General features: G+C 35.0%; 1 protein-coding gene across 10 annotated transcripts in view; it reads right to left on the reverse strand.

Annotated features, from left to right (window-relative positions):
- The window catches only part of WDR17 (WD repeat domain 17), a 59,377-nt gene that overhangs the window by 3,822 nt on the left and 33,816 nt on the right, over positions 1-21,739 (reverse strand). For 8 of the 10 annotated variants that reach the window (XM_068187048.1, XM_068187044.1, XM_068187045.1 and 5 more), the window contains 20 exons: positions 20,146-20,228; positions 19,168-19,254; positions 18,306-18,470; positions 16,655-16,857; positions 16,369-16,518; positions 16,140-16,270; positions 14,244-14,369; positions 11,915-12,070; positions 11,573-11,637; positions 11,064-11,196; positions 9,752-9,843; positions 8,526-8,625; positions 7,268-7,407; positions 4,864-4,884; positions 3,792-3,903; positions 2,950-3,091; positions 2,759-2,861; positions 1,802-1,903; positions 675-770; positions 325-508 (listed from right to left, as the gene is read on the reverse strand). In XM_068187048.1, coding sequence (XP_068043149.1) covers positions 325-508; positions 675-770; positions 1,802-1,903; positions 2,759-2,861; positions 2,950-3,091; positions 3,792-3,903; positions 4,864-4,884; positions 7,268-7,407; positions 8,526-8,625; positions 9,752-9,843; positions 11,064-11,196; positions 11,573-11,637; positions 11,915-12,070; positions 14,244-14,369; positions 16,140-16,270; positions 16,369-16,518; positions 16,655-16,857; positions 18,306-18,470; positions 19,168-19,254; positions 20,146-20,228 — 2,391 coding nt within the window. Of the gene's footprint in view, positions 1-324; positions 509-674; positions 771-1,801; positions 1,904-2,758; positions 2,862-2,949; positions 3,092-3,791; positions 3,904-4,863; positions 4,885-7,267; positions 7,408-8,525; positions 8,626-9,751; positions 9,844-11,063; positions 11,197-11,572; positions 11,638-11,914; positions 12,071-14,243; positions 14,370-16,139; positions 16,271-16,368; positions 16,519-16,654; positions 16,858-18,305; positions 18,471-19,167; positions 19,255-20,145; positions 20,229-21,739 lie in introns of those variants that run through there. The other 2 variants (XR_010998060.1, XM_068187042.1) reach the window with 2 other exon arrangements.

Raw genomic sequence — 21,739 nt, forward strand, 5'->3', positions numbered from 1 at the left:
TTCCTGGCTTTCATTCAAGCTGTGGTGAGGGAGTAGCCAGTAAGATGCATGCACTTTGGACACAACATTTGGCAAAGGAAATCTTTCACATGAAAATTTAAATGTTTTGGATTTGGGAAATGACAACTGTTTGATTGGACAATTCTTTATATAGCCTTTCTTATGTAGCAAATGTCACTGCCTGTCACCTTTAACTCTACTCCTGTGATAACGGGGTAAACCTTTTTCCAGCCAAATGGTGGGAGGGACCTTTGATTTATGGCAACCTCACAAGTAACCAGTGCTATCAGCAAGAAAGAATACTTCAGCTCTCTGAAACCATACCTGGATCTTTAGCCCTGTCAAACAAGAGGTATGAACATCTGAATGACTAGGAAGATTTGATCCAGTGACACAGTCTGGCCCAACCATTCCTTTCAGAGGCTCCCCCTGAATTCGCGAGACAAGTACTGAATACAGCGCTCTCTGCGATTCAGAGGGTGGGGTGCATGGCAACTCATCCGTAGGCCTAGGAACATAAAAGAAATTTGGTTTCAACTTCGCTTCCTAATTTGTGTTAGAACTTAAGACCCACAAAGCAGTGATATTCAGACTTTACAAAGGGAATAAATTTACAATGAAATAGTTAAATACTGCTAGTCTTACTCATGGTAATTTTATATTTTTCCACCTACTTGTCTGATTGTGTGCAAGCTCTCCATGCATCTAATTCTTCAGAAAGCTGTTCAATTTTCAAAGGTACAGATACTTCCCGTCTTTTTAAAAGCTGACTGAAAAGGAATTCAAGTAATTAAAGTCCAAATTAATCCTAATAATGACTATTTTCTTAGAAGCAAAACATGATAGACAGTAGTAAAATAAAACTATTTCTGATTGGATATGGAATAACTATGGAAATAAATTGATCCTTCACAATATACACTATTTTAAACTTCAGTAATACTCATACAAGTTACAGAAGCATAGCTTTAGATTTTAGATTTAAATTTTATTTTAATTATCCCCATTTACACCTTATTTAATTTGCTGTATTTTTTTTAACTTGAGGCCACTCTATTATGTGTTTTTATTTCTTAATATTGTCAACTTTATTAAAATTAAGGATCCATTTTGCCTGCATGTACCACATATGGTAAAAATGCAAGTAGAGAAACATGGTTCAACACATACATTGGAACAGCCTTGTTTCACTTGCAGGAAGCAGTTTCAAAGCCCTTGCAGTGGATGTATTTTTTATTTATCAAAATATAATATAGGGGGCAGTTACTACCTGACCTAATTCCGCTATCTTTCATTTGTGTTGGTATATCTTAAAAATGTTCTGCTTAAGCATATAAATTGTCTACCTTAAGCAGGTAAGTGTCCAGTTTAAGATGGGCCAGAAACTAAAAATCTGTGAGTCTTGAAGATATTGGGAAATCCAAGAAGGAAACTTTGATCAGTATTGTTCTGTGGTTCTTTACATAATAAGCAATTGAAAACCTTACAGACAAAAGTATCACGGAGTCTCAAAGACTGCTTGTTACTAGTCTAACAATATCCCTATCAGCATAGGCCTTCTGTAAAAACTTGTATTTCATCTTGTTATTTCTTTAGTTCAGAAAAGGAAAAAACAAACCAACAACAAACAAATGCTCCTTTTCCCTTTTCCCAACCCTCTCACCAAGTTTCAGACATGAGGATAGCTAAGAGGAAAGACATGTTTTAATTTTTTGGGATGGGATGTGAAGAAGTGGGCTCAATGTATGGTATATGTCATAATAAGGACTGAGATTACTCAGAGTTAATGACACAGTATTACCTTGTATACTCATAGAGTGCAGGTACAATGCTATTGTACTGTCTTCTGATAGCAAGTAAAGCACCAATGTAACCACACAAAATCAGCAACTCATTCCGAAATCTATAAATGAACAAGTATCAATCGTGAAAATCAGCAAGCATTTGGAAAAACATTAAACAAGCTCATATTCATGTTATAATTTTAAAACCTAATTTATCCATCCACCTTTTGTGAAGAATATATGTTTGCTAATTACGCTTACTTTCTGTGTCATGGACTTGTTAAAACAGACTCCATCTGCTTCATATTGATCTCTATTATTAAAATGTAAATGGCATATACAACACAATTTTTAAGCACAATCAAATAGTTACACAAACAACATCACTCAGACCTTTTAATGTGATAACTCTAAATGTAAATAAAACTGCCCCAAATATTAGTGTAGATTTCAGTTTCACCAAATTTCCCCAACTTTTTTCTCCTTTTCATTCTTCACACGTATACTTGTGTAGGCACCTAGGCCTAGCTGCAACCATCCACCGTAAAGGTGAACCAGAGCTATCCAACTATTTTAGAGTTAATTCTGAGAGTGACAGCCCAATGTTCCTTAACACTTTGACATAAAAGCCCACATGATTTGTGATATCACTTCAGCAAACTGAAACCAGAGCTGATCAAAGTGAAACTCTTCACATTGAAGACCAATATTGATTCACACACTGTAAATACTCCACAGAGAAAGAAGCAGTAAAATATCTATTTTTTTTTTTTCTTGCTAAACCTTCATAATTTGGGAGAGTCCACATTCTGTTCTCCAGACTGGAAACAAACATGCTTGCTGGAATTTTTTTTGTGTCCCTCTTCTGTTAAAGAAAAAAATAATTATACCAACGGAGTGCACTTATATATATACAATTGGAAAGATTCCTTTAAGGAAAGTCCCACTTTTCTAAGTCAGGAAAATATACTCACTCACTACACTTAGGCAACATTAACTGTTCAGTCCGTATGTAACTTAAAAGATCAAGATATGGAAAGACTGAATCTAAAGTCCAATCTGAGCCACACAATTGTTCTGTTGAAAAATAAAAAGAAAAATATCTCATGAGGAAAGTTATACAGATGACTTTTGCTTTAAATTTGTTCTTCATCCAACTACCTACCTTTCACATACTGAATCCCAACAGGGAGAGCCTTTTCAGGTTCTGTGCTTAACAGATAGTACTTCATTGCTTCAAATACATCCCCATCTGCCTGCATTGTCTCTGCCACTCGCATACATTCTTCCACATCAGGAAGATTACACTAGAAAACAAATATTTTGCCAGAAAATTACTGAAATGTTCTAACACTTCTCTAGACGCTGAGAAATACTCATGTTTGCACACAACAATAAGAAAAAATTCTCTCTGAAGGAGTCCTTGAAAGACATACCTGCATATAATGCACATTAAGAAAGTCATCTAGAACAGAGCAACGCTGGAAAAGGCTCTGTAACTTTAATTTAAGCAGTACCAATTTTCATTACTAATGTTTTTGTGACATTTTTACTACTGTTTAATAAATGTGCAGTCTGAGTTGCACCCTAAGGGAGTACAACCAAAGCAGACCTTTCTGCTGCTGAAGAGGAAAGGGGGCATTTATGGACATTATAGAAATTAAAAAATTCAGACTACAGAAAGTTGATCTGCCAAAACATGATTAGGCTGCACATCTAGTAGGTTATAAATCATATTGACAGGTAATTCTGATAATCATGAGCTACTTCAGAAAGTAATATGTGTCAGGGAAAGACTGCACCAAGGATAGAAATTAAGAATTAAATGTATTTTACAATACTGAAAATAAAGCCAACAAAGACTAATAGAGGAGAAAAGAATATGTCACATATAAGACAGTAGAGACAAATTCATCCCAGGTTTTATATATGCTTATGTTTTTTGAAATTAGTAAATAAATCAACACAAAACCTTATTAGATTCAGGTAAATTCTTTTACATTGTACCTTTTCATGCAGGTCATTTATTTCTGCTATGCATCCAGGATAAAAAGCACATAGTTTTACTAACTGCAGTTTATTATCAGGAATCATCATAAGAAGATCAACTGCTAAATCCCTGCACAAACAAAAGATGACATATTGTTACTCTTGATGGTTTGTAATAGAAGGAAACGATTTTCTCTTTTACACTCTTTATAAAAGAAGAGTTTACTGAAAAAATACTATTTCCAGAGAAGTGCAGAAGCAAGCTCAGTCTCTAAGTCTATTTTTGTTCAATAAATGAGTCTTAATTATTCATCTTATTGGGAAAGTCATTCACTACTTTTCTATTGCTTTAGTTGGTTGAATTAAACAGCTGTCCAATTCTTAAGCCTCAGAGCCATCTTAAAGTGAAATGGAAGAATATGTGAGCAGGGATGGGAAAGGAGAGTAGGAACCCTCTAACTTGAGAGAAGATAAGATGATAATGTGCTTCTGTGTCATGAAACCATCCTCAAAATTCCAGGCTTCTAAAGCTTCATGACATCAACATAGGACATTTCTCGGTCATCCAGAATGGCTTGGCGCTCATGTGACATTGAAATAGAGAGATTATATGGGAAAAAAAGTGTGATACCTATTTTCATCCTTCTCAAAGGAAAATTATTTTAGCAAACTGACATTTCTCACATTTTCCTAAACTTTTTACCATTTGTTACCTTATCCTTCATACAACAAACAGCTGAAGGGAACATATAATATTAGGAAATTATTTGGATATTGTTCTATTTAAGTTTTAATGACTGGTTAGTCTGTGACTCTTCTATTCATGCAGACATCATTTCTCCTGTGAACCTCAAAACTGACTTGCCCCTCTGTAAGGCAAAAATCCTACTGATTTCCTCTGGATTTCCAAAATATGGTCCTTAGCTTAAAAATGTTCAAGTAAGCTATTATCCATTATTTGCAACTGCTTTCTATCTCACTTTCAAGTATTAATCACAATGAAAAATTAGGACACTTAAAGAAATTTGAAAAGCTTGTGACTTTATTATGGGAAAATTAAGTTTAAACATTCTCCAAAAAAGCAAAATACCTGTATCCAAGTGATGGGAAGCTAAAAGGAAGATATTGAAACAGTATTCAATGAAATTTTGTATTATTTTACAAAGAAAATATCTGATAGAAAATAATTAAACTACAGCAGCAAATCTAAGGTTCAGGCAACTGACTTTAACAGCAAAAACAAAAAAACAGCTTTCTATTTTATGCCTTCTGACAGCATAAAGAAACTCATGCCAAAAGGTCTTTAGAAAAACTGATATTATTAATGTGCAATAGCCACTTTTCCAAGTTACAGAAGCATTCTTTCAGAATCTAGGATATTTCACAAGTTCTTAAGCTATTTTCAAGATCACTCACTCATATGTACTAATCTTCATAAACAATTTAAACATTTTCTAAGTGATTAGAAATTGTCAAAAAACTGAAATCCTATGTTCATTTGGAAAAAAAAAAAATTCAAAGAAGATAATGGCCTACAAGTTGTGCTAACCGAAATTATTTTTAAGAATCTGGAATGATTTTTAAGAATCAAACTGAAAACACTGTTGAGTATAAAGATCAAAATGAGGTGGCTGAGTTTACATTTTCAGAGCTCAGTATCTCAGGTAAAATATGACTAGCTTTTTGAACAGTAGAAAGTTGCTTTTGACAGTATTTAGGTGTTAAATACAAATAAAAATGTGTCCTTAAACACTCACACATTTTCTCAAGTCTCTAGATTTGGGAAAGTGCATAAATGTTTAGTTTTAAATAATTTTTGGCTTGATTTTATATTCTACAGCATTTCTAAAACTAACCAACCAAAACCCAAGCAACATTCCACCAGTAACTGATTTCTTTATGAATCCATCAGGATCCTTCCGGTATTCCTTTTGCTGTCTACAATTAAGTGCTTTTCTACAGTGAAATGTCTCTGATAGACATCCCTAAGCATAACAACCAGTAAAAACAAAAAAGGGAGCCCTTCAAATATCAGAGACCCTTGAACTCCAGCTTCCCTATACATGATCTTATGAGTGCAGTTCAACAAGGGGATTATGCTGTGAGAAAATCTCTTTATTACAAAACAAAGAGATTCATGAATCTCTGATCTTTTCCTACAGAATATAAAAAAATATGCTGCAATGGCTGAAAATCCAAATTCAGGGTTGCAAGGTGTTTAGCACAACGTGTGAAACCCATTGAAAAATCCAGATGAATACTTGGGCAATATGCAGTATACCATTTAAAAATTGTATCACTTATAGACTTTATCACCATGTAGAATTCAGTGTACACATGGTGTAAGTTTACAGAACCTTTATGGACATAAACATGAATGCCATACCATTATAAGGTCTAATTACAGCCCTGAGATCAGAACAAGCTTTTGTTATGGAACTGGAAAAAATATACACTGTTTTTTTAACTCCACATCCAGTGCTTCCTATTGGAGGCTACATAAAAATCACCCTTAACAAAGAAGGAGCTTCAGACACCTTAAAAGCTGCAGATGGGGTTGCCAAAACAACCCTATTAAGACTGGTGCAATGCAGACATGCAAAACCACTGCAAAATGAAAGCAGCAAGTCTCCAGTTTCATATTTTATCTTTTTCTACAATGCTTCATTGTCTAATGAAAGCTAAATGTTCTGTAGAGAGGAGTTCCACTATGTTCCTCCCAGGCTACCTCTAGATACATTAGCAAATATTAACTGTGGATAAAAAACTGATCTTTAACTCTTTAAGTACACATTTTCTGTGAAATGTTAATTACAAACTAGTTATACTGCTGCCAAATACATCTTAGAAAGGTTTTCTGCTTTTCCATTGTTAGATAAAAAACAAGAAGTTGTATTCTTCCAAGTATAACCATTACAACGAGGAAAAGAAAATTTACCACAAAAGGCTTCCCCTATATGCAAGAGAGAAGTTACTTCTGCAGAATTAAATAGAATCCTATTTCATCCTTAAATCTTTGCAGGAGTCTTGTGTTCCTAACAGCATTAGAAGATAATTCCTCAGACTCATAGTTTTATATTTTTCAATCAAGTACTTAAAAATCACTTCACATATCATTGAGCTCTTCCTTTTAACTTTTTAACTCAATTCTAGCCTTACTTTTTTTGAAGCAGTTCTTTTTACTCAGTACAAACTAGGACTTCATAAGCTACCTATTGCCCAAGTAGCTAGGGTTTTTTTTCAGTGGGTTTCATACTCTGACAATGACTCCTCTCTCATTTACAATGCATACAGAATATATTTTGAGATTAAAACAGAACATTTGCATGCTATGTACTTCAAAGGTCTAATATAGCAATTCTTATTCAAGCAGCAATTTTTATTCTCCCTTTCTATGGTGGTTTGATCTCTACAAAAGTTTCACAATGAAACACCTTGATTGCTTTGTCAGGGAGAAAATTTTAAAAATCTTTTTTGGATTAAGGAATTCTTACCATGTTATTACTGCCATACATTTTCTTGCTAGTAATTCTAGGGCATAATGTGTTGTTTGTGCTGCACTTTCTCCCAAGACAGTACCCACACTGATTGCCAGCTCCAGTTCATTTCCACGAATCAGCTTTGCCATGGCAAGCTTGCTCAATGAAAAAATGATATCGTTAAGGGACATAAGAAGTTTTGGGCATTCTTCATGTTGAGCATATGATATTCACTTATGACACTTTTTACAGAAGGACAAAATATGCAATAGTTAAACTCAACTATATATATTTGAGTCTCTTGAATGAGTAAATAATTATGCACCATGTGTTAATGTGTTTTTAAACAACCAAATAGATTTCCTTTAGCAGAATCTTCCTTTATTCAACTAAAAAGATCACACAAATACGATAACTAAAATGCATGCTAGGAATTCAATCTAATCTTAAGAACACTAGCATTCAGAGTGTGTATTTTCCCCTTTCTTTCAATGAAAGGAGACTCAAAAACCCCAGAAAACAGGAAAGATTGTCCTGTTCTTCCTCTCTCTGAGCATAATTACTGGTAGCCATAGCAGAATGTCAAACCCTATGAGACTACTACACAACAACTTCAAATATGCCTATTTAGAAATATAGGAATTAACTGATTCTCAGTTTCTCTCAGAATAGATCATTGGGATGGAATTATATTTATTTGGGGGGATAGAGGAGGAAAAACATGTTAATTCAGCAACAACGAAATCCAGATAAAATGAGAAAAAGAAACAATTTGTAAAACTACAAGCAAATAAAAAACATAATAAAATGTTTCCTATATGTCAGTTCTATTTTTCTGCTGAGGGCTGTTTTTTTTTCCTATTTACTTCTTATTTTAGACTGCAAATTCTTCAAGGTGGATGACTGCATCTTTTTTAGCAAAATAACTTACAGTTCTGAATGGGTATTTTGGGTCATCATAAACAGTAACGCTTAGATGTATATATCTAAGATAACTAAATATCTTATATTGTCTAATATAACAAGATATTGTAAGTAAAATTCAGCAGCAACATGCTACCATATGTGCATAAGAGAAACCTTGAATTTAATAGAATCAAGGGAGTTCTGCTACTAACTTTAATATTATAACTACCTAACTCTCCATAAATATAAAAAAAAATCAAATGCCAAATACCATTTTAGAATGTCATACATAAATTTTAAAACATGTGTAGAGATGTGGAAAGGAAGTAAATGTTGGCTTTTTCATCCTTAAAGAAAAAAAAATTACCTCTATATTTTCAACAGCCAGATGACAACATGCTGCAAGCACTGCACGGCCGTCCTGGAAATACCAATCTGCCAGTTCTTTACTGACCTTCTGCAGGAGACTGCAAGAACAAAAAATGAATTCTGCAAGGTCACTTCAAGGCTGGAGTGCCTTGGGTCTTAATTTATGTAAAATTCATCACATTTGCTTCTGTACCCTAGAAGTTGCTATATTTGGCTCACAGATAATGACACTAGTAGCTTGAAAAATGCAATCTGTTTGAACTTCATCCGCTTCTTATGTTGCTGCGTACTGAGGTGGGTCAGTTTCCCCAAGTTTACATCAGTAGGAAATGCCTCTTCAGATTGACATAAGGAAAATCAAATATTAGGATATCTAATCTGCACCTGTAAACTTGACACTAGTACTTCTCTAATTGCTCAAAAACTGCTCATGTAAATGAAGTAACTACACAGCCTCCGAACTATTTTTGTTACTAAAACTGATAATGTAATTCAGGTTTTTGAGCGCTGTTCTAGACAATGAGAGGTGCATATTTGGGGTTTTTTTATGAGCATGGACAATGAGAATCATAGAATCATAACATGGCTTGTGTTGGAAGGGACCTTAGAGATCATTCTGTTCCAAGCCTCCTGCCATGGGCAGGGATGCCTTCCCCTAGACTCAGTTACTCAGAGCCACATCCAACCTGACCTTGAATACTTCCAGAGATGGGGCAGCCACAGCTTCTCTGGGCAACCTGTTCCAATGCCTCACAGTAAAGAACTTTTTCCTAATATCTAATCTAAACCTACTCTCTTAGTTTGATTTTATTTTACATTATCAGAACCTTCACGGCTGACAAACAGCAAAGTTTCCAGAGATTATGTGTTACACCAGGGGATCATAGATACTTGTTAATCTAAATCTTACTCATCAGAAGTTCTCAGTTCATATGCTATATATTTTAGTGCACAGGAATGCATCTTACATATTGAGCAAGTGATGGACATTTATAATTATAATACATGCATATGAAAAATCCATTTTGTTCCAGGAAGCACAATAGGGGAATTAGTGTAGCATCAGGTAGTTAGTAACTACTAACTAGGTACTAGAAGATGAAATACTTTGTTGAACTGTACATTGCTGATGCCAAATTAAACCACTATGCTTTATCACCCTTAATGACTTTACACTCTACAGTAAAATGCGGTTTAAACTAGTTATTAACTAGAACAACTTACTCATTATAATCATCTGTATTGTTTCCACCAGAATTTGAAGTTCCACTTGTTGTGGAGAGTGGTAACATCTGTATATTTCCTTCACAAGCTGCCTGGAAGTGAATAAAATATAGATTAATTAATGCAGAATTCAAACTGAAGATGAAATGAAATTTTTCTATAACAATAAAAATAATCTAAGATATATAAAAAACTTTCTAAGTCCCAGTTATAACAAAGAAAATGTTTGAATGTTTAAACTAATGAACTTATTCATAGCTAAGATTTAGCTAGCTAGTTTTCTCTAGCCATACAAGAATTCTACTGAAGCAAAAGACTTCTTCCTTCCTATGCATTTGTGCCAGATTCTTCAGCATTTGGATATAATGGATGGTGAAGGCTACAACCTTGATTTTTACACCCCAAGAAGCAAGCAGCTCTGAGGGAAGGATGAAGTCCATAGATACTTCTCAGCAGGTATACCAGCAAATCTGGAAAGATTTTGCATCTAGTGGCTTACGGTGAACTTTTCTTTGTATCTGACAATAATTTATTTCTAATATTAAATACAAAGAGATCAGTGTGGGTTAAAATGAAATCAGTTGACAAAGTGGTGGTTGGTCCAGGGTTGGACTCAGTGATTTCAGAGATTTTTTCCAACCTAACTGATTCTGTGATTTTTTTTTAATTGTTTCACATGCTTTAAGATGTAGCTGGGATAACAGCCTTAAACCTCAGGGCTCAGTTACAAGGGAAGGTAAATCCTGGCATTTTGTTGCTCATTATTATTTTATTAAACCTTTGAGACAAAGACTATTCTATGAATTGTAGTAGCTCTGCAATATCTCTCTTACATGAAAAATCAAGATCTTTATGAAGCTTTAACTTGCTTTAAAGTTCAAACACTATAGTTTAGAACTATAGTTCAAAACAATCTAAGCATGTGTCAAAGTTACATTCTGTACATTATTCAGCTATTTAGCTAAAATACAAAGATGATTTCTCAGTAGAAATTCAAGAGAAATCAAATCCTACATGAATTTGATGTTAATGGCAATACCAGCCGTTGAAAATCAGGTTCTATTTCAATTGAAATTGAACACATCCGTTTCATTAGGGTCATTTGGTTGCAGTTTAGAAGAACTAGGCTTTAAATCTGTAAACATGAGGCAACTCCTTATGATTTCTGTATAAAAACTGGTCTATACCACATGGAAAAAAAGACTAGGGCATCATTATTCATCTATTTTGCCTTTTAAATATGCATGTCATACTCTGAATTACAAGCTAAGAGCTAAATACATCTCCCACACTGATATATATGTAGTAATACCTGTGCAACAAGCAGAGCCTCTTTAAGCTGACCTCTTGAAGTAAAGAAAGAAACCAGTTTCTTCACATCTCCAATAGCTATACAGTATGGGATGGCATCATCATTTTCTTCCTGAATTAACTGATCAGCTCTCCTAATTAAACAAATGAATAAATAAACAAGAAAGAACCATATATATGAACAATCTCCAAACTTAATTACATGGGATAGGTGTTAGATGAAGCTGAATAAAGTTCACTGAAAACCATCTGCCTTTCCAGACTTACAAACTGTGAATACTGCCCCTAAAGAGTTTATAAAGTTGCAATTTATGTTCAACCCTTTGATTCTTGTACACAAAGTTATTGTTGAAATCCTTCACAGTTCTATCCCAAAGCTTACTGAACAAAAAGTAACATCACTAGAACGCTGTAACAAGTATATCTGGTAATAGTATCCATCCTTCCTACTTGTCTGTGTCCTTTTATGAACTGAAGCTACAATTTGCCATCACCTTTTAATTAACTTACCTTTGCATTAACTTCCTCCAATATTTCATTGACACACCAGGTGCAACTGAGAGAGCTTTGTCCCACTAGAAGAAAGCAGTAATACAATTGACTTGATAATTTTCATTTGAGAAGCGGCCATATTTTAAACTAGTGTAACTTTTCTTCTGTTAAAAATATATTTGTCAAGAGTTAAATAAGGAATGAGTTATGCTTTACACTGCATATGTTAAAAATAAGTGGAACAAGATTACTTTTTTGGGGACTTGTGACCCATTCATTGCCTCCCCATCTTTGCTAGGGTAGCTGGTTTTCAGAAACCTTCATATTTTTTTATTCTTCAATAGTGTTCTGATATTTTACCTCTCCAAGTTCTACCATTAGCTCACAATATCGCTGAATTTGTCCTAATCTTAAATGTATTTCTGCAGCTTCTCTGAGTCTTTCCTCTTTGCTTGGTGCACCAATGCCACCTCCAAATTTAGACATCTTTACTGTTGTCAGTTCTTGTGCCTTGGACTGAGGGGGAAAAAAAAAAGATTAAGAAGTTTTCTGTAATGAAAAAAAGTTTCCTTAAGAATGAACTATTGCTAAATATTACAGCAGAATATAAAGGTTACAATTTAAGAAAAAAATTCTTTAGCAAAAAGGCTAATTGAAAGAGATTTCAATGAGATTACAGTGAACTATATTCATGTTGTTAAAGTAAATGTGCTAATATTTTATTGTTCATATACATTTTCATTAATTATCTTCCTATAATAAATTATTTTTTTTATTCTCATATATAATAGTCATTCATCCAGATGTCCCTCATAAAAATCTCGATATTTTGAAACTTAAAAAAAAAAATTGTGAACATAAACCATACAGAGCTGAAAATTGTACATATTACCATTATAATAATGTTCATACAAAGGAATAACAAAGACAGTAGGCTTAACTATTAGACAACAAGCTCTGTGATCTGATTAACCTTATGGCCAAAAATTATTTATATTCCCAACTTCTGCAATTTTTACATTAGTTGGGAAGATAAGACTAAATTTCTTCATCTGGCAGAGTCTGAGAAACAGGTGGCAACAGAATTATATGTACAGGAAAAAAAAAACCAACAAAGGGAGATTCCCATTTCAAGATTTCTCAGTTGAATTCTATCATCAAAGCACAGTGATGGCTTTTGGTTATTCATGACTATGCAGTACCGTATATGGAAGATGGAGAACGAATTTTGAACATTCTTCACCAAAGTGAACTGCCACATAGACCAATGGCAGCTCCCAAGAATCTGTTATTTTTTTTAAAAAACATACTATATTAATTTTTTTTCTCAGCACCTCTATATTTTTATTATTTACATGCTAAGGTCTCCAATGCATCCTCTCTGTTCACTAAAACCAGAAAAAACAGAGTCGCTCTGCATCCTTACTTCATCCTGAAATGTATAGGTGCTGCAGTGCCATTATTTAGTTTCCTGAGGAAAGGAGAGTATTAGCAGTCCTTAACAAGCAGTCAGCATTACCCTACCCCATACTTTCTCTCAAAGCTTTCAAACAAGATTGTGTCAGCAAGAAGGGCAAAAAATGCTTTTAATTAATGTGAACACTTAATTCAGGTACACAGAATGACCAGCAATTACTGTAGTTACTCTAGGTCACTGGAGTTATAAATGCATGAAATCATTTTGCAGGGGTAAACAGACTGCTGGCAATGCAGAAGTCAATATTTAATGTCTTCTCAGGCTAACTGGCTGAGGAAACTGGTTTTTTGTTCACATGGACACACACACAGAGTTTCATAGGATTAGCAGAGCAGCTGCTATTATTACAGTTAACAACACTAATAAACTTTAATCGCTTGAGAGTCATAAGGAACATAGGACACTCTAAAAGAGCCCGTGATTTTACAAAAGAGACAGCATGTAACAGCAAACAACAGGTGATACCTGGCAAGTATTAGCCTTGGGGCTGGAAAGTGCATTCCCTGATTCATACCAGTAGATCATCTTTCCTCTATTTACAATCCAGTCATTGGAGTATGGGATTCTTTAGTACTCCTAAGAACTTCCTGACAGAATGATGAATCTTCATATTCCACACAAACTGTGTATCTGGTTGCATATTCATAAATGCAGCTACTAATAAATTTGTGGCCTAGTACTTGATTTTCCTTTTCTCATCCAAGTCACTCTTAAGCTGCATATCTGTATTAAGGACAGTTTCTTGCCATTCCTTCTTCCAGAGAGCTACAGAACATATTTCTGCTGACTCTTCCTCATTTTCAGACATTAATTCCTCTATCTGTGCATCTGAACATACTGAACACACTTCATGTTTATACAAACAAATAATTTGACTTTACTGAACATAAAAATACAATGTATATAATAGGCAAGGCAAATCGCTTCATAGCTGAAACTGTAGTGATAATTACTTGCAATTGCTTTTGTTTTGAAAAATGCTTTTCTAGTTAATAACTGTAACCTAGGATTTTAACACTGAGTATGGATGAAGTCACACAGACTCAGCTAGATACTATTGAAAGACCAATATTGCAGTGAAGAACTGGTATTACACAAATATCTTTGGATATGAAGTTGTGACCTTTTGTAAAGCATTGAATGTTATTTTTAAATAGTGAAATACTACATGGACTAACAACCATTTTCACATACTGTTTGCGCTTCACTTACCAATCTAAATCTAATGAGGTGTTTCATATGCATAATTCCTTTGCAGTAGTTTTGTGGAAGCAAACTGTCGTCCTGTCCCTTTATTACAGCAACCAAATCCCATAAATTTTTGCTGCCTCCTGGAGGCTAAAATTGTTAGAGAAGAAGAGTTTTATTACAGTTATGTTCAAGAGAGAAACTTGAACTTCTAAAGATATTGGAAAACATTCATCAGTCAACTCCAAGAAATGCAATTTCAGTATTAGAACCTTTATTATGAAAACATGAGTTAGTTCAAGAGACTACAAGTCCTTCAGTCTTCTTGAAGGCTGTACAGATACAGTGAGATCCCTGAACGTACTTGGTTATGTGCGGACATAGCTGAGGGCTCATAGCTGAGCCATTCGTTTTCCCTTTTGCTCTCAAATAAATACAAGCTATCTTGTGTCTACTGCTGGCACAAACCAACAGTCAGCTGCTGCCATGCAGGAGCTCACCCAGGACTTGTTTACTACTTTCTGTAAAACAAAGGCATGGGCCAGGTAGAAAAGGGCTTCAAGGCTTTACTGTTACAACTGGGTTTACTACCTTAATAGTAAATCTTAAAATAGACGCATATAGTATAACAGGATATGCACAAAATAACTTTTTTAAAATAAACTTTAAGCATTTCTATTGGTCTAGCCTTTGAATCAACCCTTCTGTAGAAACAGGACAACAGTTTTTAACACTGAAGAAGCTTTTCTAAGAATAACAGAATCACAAGTTTAGAAGTCCAATTATTTCTGAGCTGGTAAAAAGCATAAAATCCTACTAGGGAAACCTCACCCTCCCACCCCTCTCCCCCACCCTCCCCCCCCCCCCCCCCCCCGAAAAAAAAAAAAAAGAGATTACTCTCTCATTTTTCTGTCCACTCAAACTCTTATTAGACTCCTCATAGTTTAGCACAATACCTAATTTCTGGACTCAAAAAGCACTGACCATACCCGATCAAAAAAGCTTTTCTTCTTGGAAAATCATAATATTCTTAAAATAGTTTTACTGTCAAATCAACAACAGAAATCAAAATTTATAAGTTCTGTAAAACAAGGAATTCCATAAATATATTTTTAACAAAAGAGAAAATGTCTGTTTGAAATTGAGAAATATTGTTTCATAATTTCTAAATTATACACTTCAATGTAGCTAGAACTCAAACCAAATATTTTGGATGAACTAGGTCTTTTTAGATGAGTGTTTTGATTTAAATTACAACAGTGTTTGACAAAAGTTCCAATAGTAGTAGAACCTGTAGTTCCAAGTAATTTTGTCCTTGTACCTCAAGTGCAGCTCCTATTCAGGTAAGAACTCACAGGACTCCATATTTTTTAACTCATTTGCACTGACAGGCTGCAGCAATTTATAGAAAATATTACTTTGCAATGGAGAAAAGCCAATAGATGGATACTGAGGCACAGGTCATCTGGATCTACAGTTCCTAAAGCATAAAGAGCAGTTTGGGCACAGACACTGGGGCAGTTCAAAACTTATTAGTAATGAGGGTGTTCTTTTAAAAACTCTAATGCAGTTTGAATAAACACATAATTTCGTTTTCTTCAATAGCAAATTGCTGTCAAATTAACCTTTGCTATAGAAAACAATATTATTTCACTAATTTAACTTTGCAAAAAGCAGGTTTCTTTTTTTGCAATGCTAAATTAATGAAATTTGTTTTTCACAACTGACAAACAATTCAATCATGGACATTTTTATATGCCGACCTGTTAAGAAATGAACTTATTTCTGCCTATTTTCTAAGCTCCCTTCAAGAAAGAGAGAAAAAAATGGTAGAGAAAAAAGAACTCTCAATTTTGGAGATTGACTTCAGAAAAGAAAGTCATTCACATTGACAACATCCCTAATTTGCAGAATACTTACAGAAAAAAATTCTGAAAACCACCTTAGTTTTTTTCCTTGAGGACTTCCAGACAATTTTTCCAATTCTTGTTTAATATCCCTGGAAACTTTACCACACAGCAAAGGAGGAGCTCCAGACTCCACAGCACGATCTAACACACACAAAGAGTTATAAATGAAATTAAAATAAAAAGGAATAGGAAGATTAACATAAAGAAAATTAAAACAATGGCTTATATAATTTGCCTACCTGTATTGCTGATAATGTCATCCCAACATCTGTCTGTTAAGATATTTATTTGTAGAGGGTTTATAAGAGGTGTCAATGACCAGAGTCTCACAGTGGAATCACGAGAGCAAGATGCCATAGTAAATGGACGACTAGGATGACACGTTAATCCTAGTAGAGGGGATATTTAAAAATGTAGTCAAATAAGTTTATCTAATAACCTGTTTGATTAAATTACTTTATAAATTTCAAAACATATTAGAATGCATTTCAATACAGAAATAAAACAAAATTTGAAAGATATTACCATACACATCTGCACCATGATCATAAACTGTGTCTAAACATGTTCCATCTCTTGTGTCCCAGACTCGAATTGTATAGTCCCAACTGCCAGATATTAGAAGGTAAGGAATTTCAGGATTCCACATCAGTCCCCGTACTGGAGCTGTATGTCCACTAAGAACATTTATACAAGCATCTTGTGTATAATCCCATATCCGAACAGTACTGAAACAGGATAAAAGAGAACAATCTACATCAGATCACCTATTGAAATATAATTATCTCTCTACTTCAGCAATATTTTAAGCTTCAAATTTATCAGAATGTTTATTTGCATCACAACAGGGCTCAAAGAGTTGTAGTGAAAAAGGGTTAAATCTGGCTGGCAACTGGTCAGCAGCAATGCTCCTCAGGGTTCAATTCTTGGGCCAGTCCCGTTCAATGTATTTTATTGTCAAGAAGTTTGCTATCAAGTTGTCTCCTGTCATGAATTACTACACTATAAACTAATAGATTTTGCTTCAAGCATAAACATCTAATGAATGATGATGGGAAAGCAATAGAAGCCAATATTCCAAACATTACAAAATGTCTCTTACAAAAATATCTTGTATACTCTGCAGGGAAGTAGCTTAGTGTTGGGGAAGATGAAATGGGAAAACCTTATAAATATGATTGCCTGGCAAAAGATTTGGAAAATACAGACATTGAGATGAGAACTCGATTTGAAATAACAAACCTTGACTACTAAATAACTAGAAAACAATAGTATAGCCAGGCTGAAAGCAATCCCCCTTTCTGATTAAACAATGCCCTTTACCTGCAGATAGCTCCAAAGGTCAAATGGAATGCTCTGTCTCACCCCCAATGTATGGTTCATCCCACACCTGTGACCCTCCCCTGAAGTATCAGGTATCTGTGACCCCATTGGCCCAAGTCCTGTTCCAGCCCACCTTGAAGCCCCCTGATAAGGTGTGCCCGAGGGACCGGACACTCTCTTGGATCTTCCCCTGGGACCCTCACCTGGACCCCTCGCTCCCTCCCTCTCCTTCTTCCTTTCTCCCTGGGCCTGCCACAAGTTGCACCTGGCAACTCCAAGCAGGGCCTTCCCCCCTTTTAATAAACCACACTTTCTAAGACCTGACTTCAGAGATCTCTCATCCATCCAAACCATCCTGGAGACCCGCGATCGCTACAGCTTAGAATCATAGAAAAATGTTTCCTCCAGCTTACCATGCACTGACATGTTCTCCCTCAAAAGCAATGGCACCAAACCAAAATACAGAATTATCCAATACTCATTAAAATTCTCTACAGAGTCTACTTATGTATACTTTTGAAAAATATCAAATAAGAGCAGGCCTTGCACTTGTTTCTTCAGATGTAATGTGGTATCCTCCTTGTGCTATTCCTTGCAGTAACAGTATCAGGCATTGACCCTACTTTTATGAAAGCATATGGAAACTTGCACTACCACAGCAGTTGTGACAATTTTAGATAATGATCCTGTGCCCAAATACTACATAAAGCTAAAAGCAAAGCTGAAACATGGATCTGAACAAGGCAGACATTTAAATTATTAAGTATTGGCAACACCATTACAAGTAAAGATGTAAGTTTCTCCAATAGTCCTGCTTGAGGTTTAAGTTTTCTAATAGTTCAGAAATACTCACCCATCATCAGACCCACTGCAGAGGATTCCTTCTCTGAGAGGAGACCACCGTACATGAAACACCTTTGCAGTATGTCCAGTAAAAACTTTCAGTGGTTGATCAGAGCTGGTTGCCAAGTAGTAAACACGAACATTTTTATCCTCACAACCAGTAGCTATCATATCTCTGCAAAACAAAAGCAGCAAAATTCTTTGATGAATGCTTTTTTAAATTTTAAAAAAATACTATGTGCAATTTGCAATTTTTTTAATAGCAAATTTTTGCTTCTCCTTCATCTCTTCAAGATGCAGCTACCAATAATCCAATTAAAAAAACTAAATCAGAAAAAACCTGATAAAGATCCATTAGCTGCCATGGGGAATATATTTGCACTCGTCTGACTATGCACCCAATACACAACTATTATTAAATCAAACTACTGTAATTTTTTTTTTTTTTTACAAAAAGCTCTCATGTCATTATTAGGAATTATCTACAAAATTTACAATAATCACAATGTATTTAGTTGTCTGCTACATTTTCACCTTAGCAGTCATTACAAGGACACCAATCTACACCCCTCTTTCCTGGTATTGAATGTCTGCTTTTTGTCTGCTTTTTTTTCCCCCATTATATATTCAGCTAAATAATTTTTTTTTCTCTCATCAATATAAAACGATCCTCCTTTGAAAGTTAAGAAAGTGGTCAATGAAATATACTGCTGGGAAGAGAGAGCTGCTATAGGTATATCCTACTTTGGAAGAGATAATTTCAGTGCTCACTATCACAGTGAATTTCACATTCTAGCTAACTTTGTGTTACTTTACTGGTAATCAATTAAAATACTAAATATTGTCAATTTTTTGTGTTACTTTTTACTTACTTGTTGTTTTGACTCCAATCACAGCCAAACACTGCAGCTGGATGTTTGTACTTGTGAAGAACATTGCCATCAATGGTTCGAATAATACTGAAAACAATTATAATGTGATATTATAAGGAAAAAATACATTCTGGGTAGTCTATCCAAAATGAAGTTTTATTCTGTGTAAATAAACCAGACAGCAAAAAGATATACACATAGAATAGGAGAAACTGCCACCAAAAATATCAGCCCCTCAATTACAACATTTAGCTGGATGTTGATTGTACAACATCTAACTTGACTTCAGTATCTATGTTCCTTCAGAGGGGCTTTAAAGATGTTCACTGTGGTACATCTTTCTTATATCCTCATAGTCCAGAATCAAAGTTGTAGTCATGGCTTTAAGGTACAAATAGATCTTTATGAATTAAAAGAAAGTTGATAGTTTTCTAGAATTTCTGCCCATTATGTTCGAGCTGGAATGACACAGGTAGCAGAGGAAACAAATGAAGAAGGATTTTTAAAATGTACTGACACAGAATATATGCAAAATTGCTTTCAATGGACACTCATGCATTTTTAGAAATGAGGTAATATACTCCTGTGATAGTGCACTTGTAGTTATTTCCTTCTAAAACAGTACATTTTAGTTGTTGAAACAACAAACTAAAAAAAAATTAATATTAAGACAAGTAAAGTTGGATGGCTTTTGAAAAGTGTCCTCTACAGATAAGAAAACTAGAAGGATATTCTTTTCCAAATAAAAATCAGTATTTAGTTTCACTATCAGTGTTTCTTAGACACTATTCCTTTTTGAAATAATTTTTTTATTTTTTTCTTAAAATCTTAAAAAACATACCTAATAAGTAGAGAAGAGTAATATAATTTTTTTCCAGTAAGAAAAGTTTTAAAATTAATTACTGAGAGTACTGTCAAAATTTATTTTGACACTTGAGAAGTGCATTTAGCAATTTTTTTTCTTCCAATAACACTCACCAAAATCCATCACTGCTGCAGGTTGCTATTCTTTTGGAATCTTTATGACTCCAGGCAATGCAGAAGATTCCATTCTTTCCATGCTTCAAAAAATGCAAAATACCTATCAATAAGAAATAATTCACCCCTTTTTCTCTCATCTATTGACTCATCTTTTTTACTTTATTCTCCTGTGGGCTTCAGCCCTTTTCTCCCAGTACAGTATACTGTACAAAACCACATTATAATGAGTACCCAATATAAGCAGGATGTTTGAGAGTCCAAGTTCAAAACATTGGGACTATTGAGATAAGTATTAAAACTGCAATAGCCTCCAGGATCTAAGAGACAAAACCTGGTGAAGCTGAAGAATGAGCAATCCATAACTATATAAACCTGAAGCTTAAATAAACAACAGTGTGGACAATCAAGAGGGACCTTTGGGCCTTGGGATGATGTCGCCGTTGAGGCAGGATGGGAACAGAAGAACTCCAAGATGAAAAGGCGAGAAGAAAACCGATTTATTTCAAATGCACCACTCTATTTATAGAGAACATTGTGAAGACTAATTTCATTGGTCTCAAAGTAAAACCGTCTCACACTACTGGTGCTCTCTGAATGATGCTTTGTGGCAAGACATATCTATAAACAATGTGAACAACAAGACAGAGAATTATTTACATTCTTTCCCACCTGTTTCCCAGGGTCTTGCCTGGTTAGAAAACCCTCTCTTTTTCTCACTGACTGAACTGAGAATATCCATAGGATGACTGCTCAAGGGATGTGAAGCACAAGTTGTATTCTCTTCTGTCCTGCCTGTTGCAGGAAATGATGTGGCAAGAAACAGGAAGATCATGCAGATGAACAATTGGACTTGATGCTGGTATTACCAGCACAGTTTTGAGAGTTTTGATCATGGGTCAGTTTATACAATACCAAGCCTGCTGGCAACAAATGGGGTTCAGTTGTCTCCAAAGAGAAAAAGGATCTTAGTTCAGGAGTTCATAGTGCTCACTACAGGAGTTTTAAACTAGTTTGGAAAGAGGCCAGGGCTAGGCTTGCCAGAGAGAATGTGTAGGGATGGAGACAACAATAGAAACCACTCTAGTAGCATTAGGAGGCTTAAGAGGCAGTAGCTGGAGCAAGCACAAGCAGTCAAAGACATAATCAATAGACAGGACTATGGGGCATCCCTTTGCACCTCCACTGGGATGTGGACAGAATCAGATACTTCTATTAAGTGCCTGTACCCCAACACATGCAGTATGGGGAACAAACTGGATGAACTAGAGATCTGTGTGCAGCCTTTGACTGCACTGTGGTTACAGAGACACAGTGGAATAACTGTCATTACTGGAATGTTGCCACAAAAGGCTACACAATGTTTAGGAAAGACAGGCCAGGAAGTCACATAGGTGGAATTTCCCTCTGGATGAGAAAACACTTAGGATGTATCAAGCTCTGTCTTGGGGTGGATGATGGGCAAGTCAAGAGCTTATGGTTTGGATAAAAGACACTGTTGTAGGTGTTTGCTACAGGCTGCCTGATAGGTAAAAAGAAGTGGATGAAACCTTTTACAGCCAGCAAGAAGCACCCCAAAGTCACAGGCACTAGT

This window comes from Anomalospiza imberbis, chromosome 4, assembly GCF_031753505.1.
Source record: "Anomalospiza imberbis isolate Cuckoo-Finch-1a 21T00152 chromosome 4, ASM3175350v1, whole genome shotgun sequence".
In the NCBI taxonomy this organism is placed as follows: Eukaryota; Metazoa; Chordata; class Aves; order Passeriformes; family Viduidae; genus Anomalospiza; species Anomalospiza imberbis.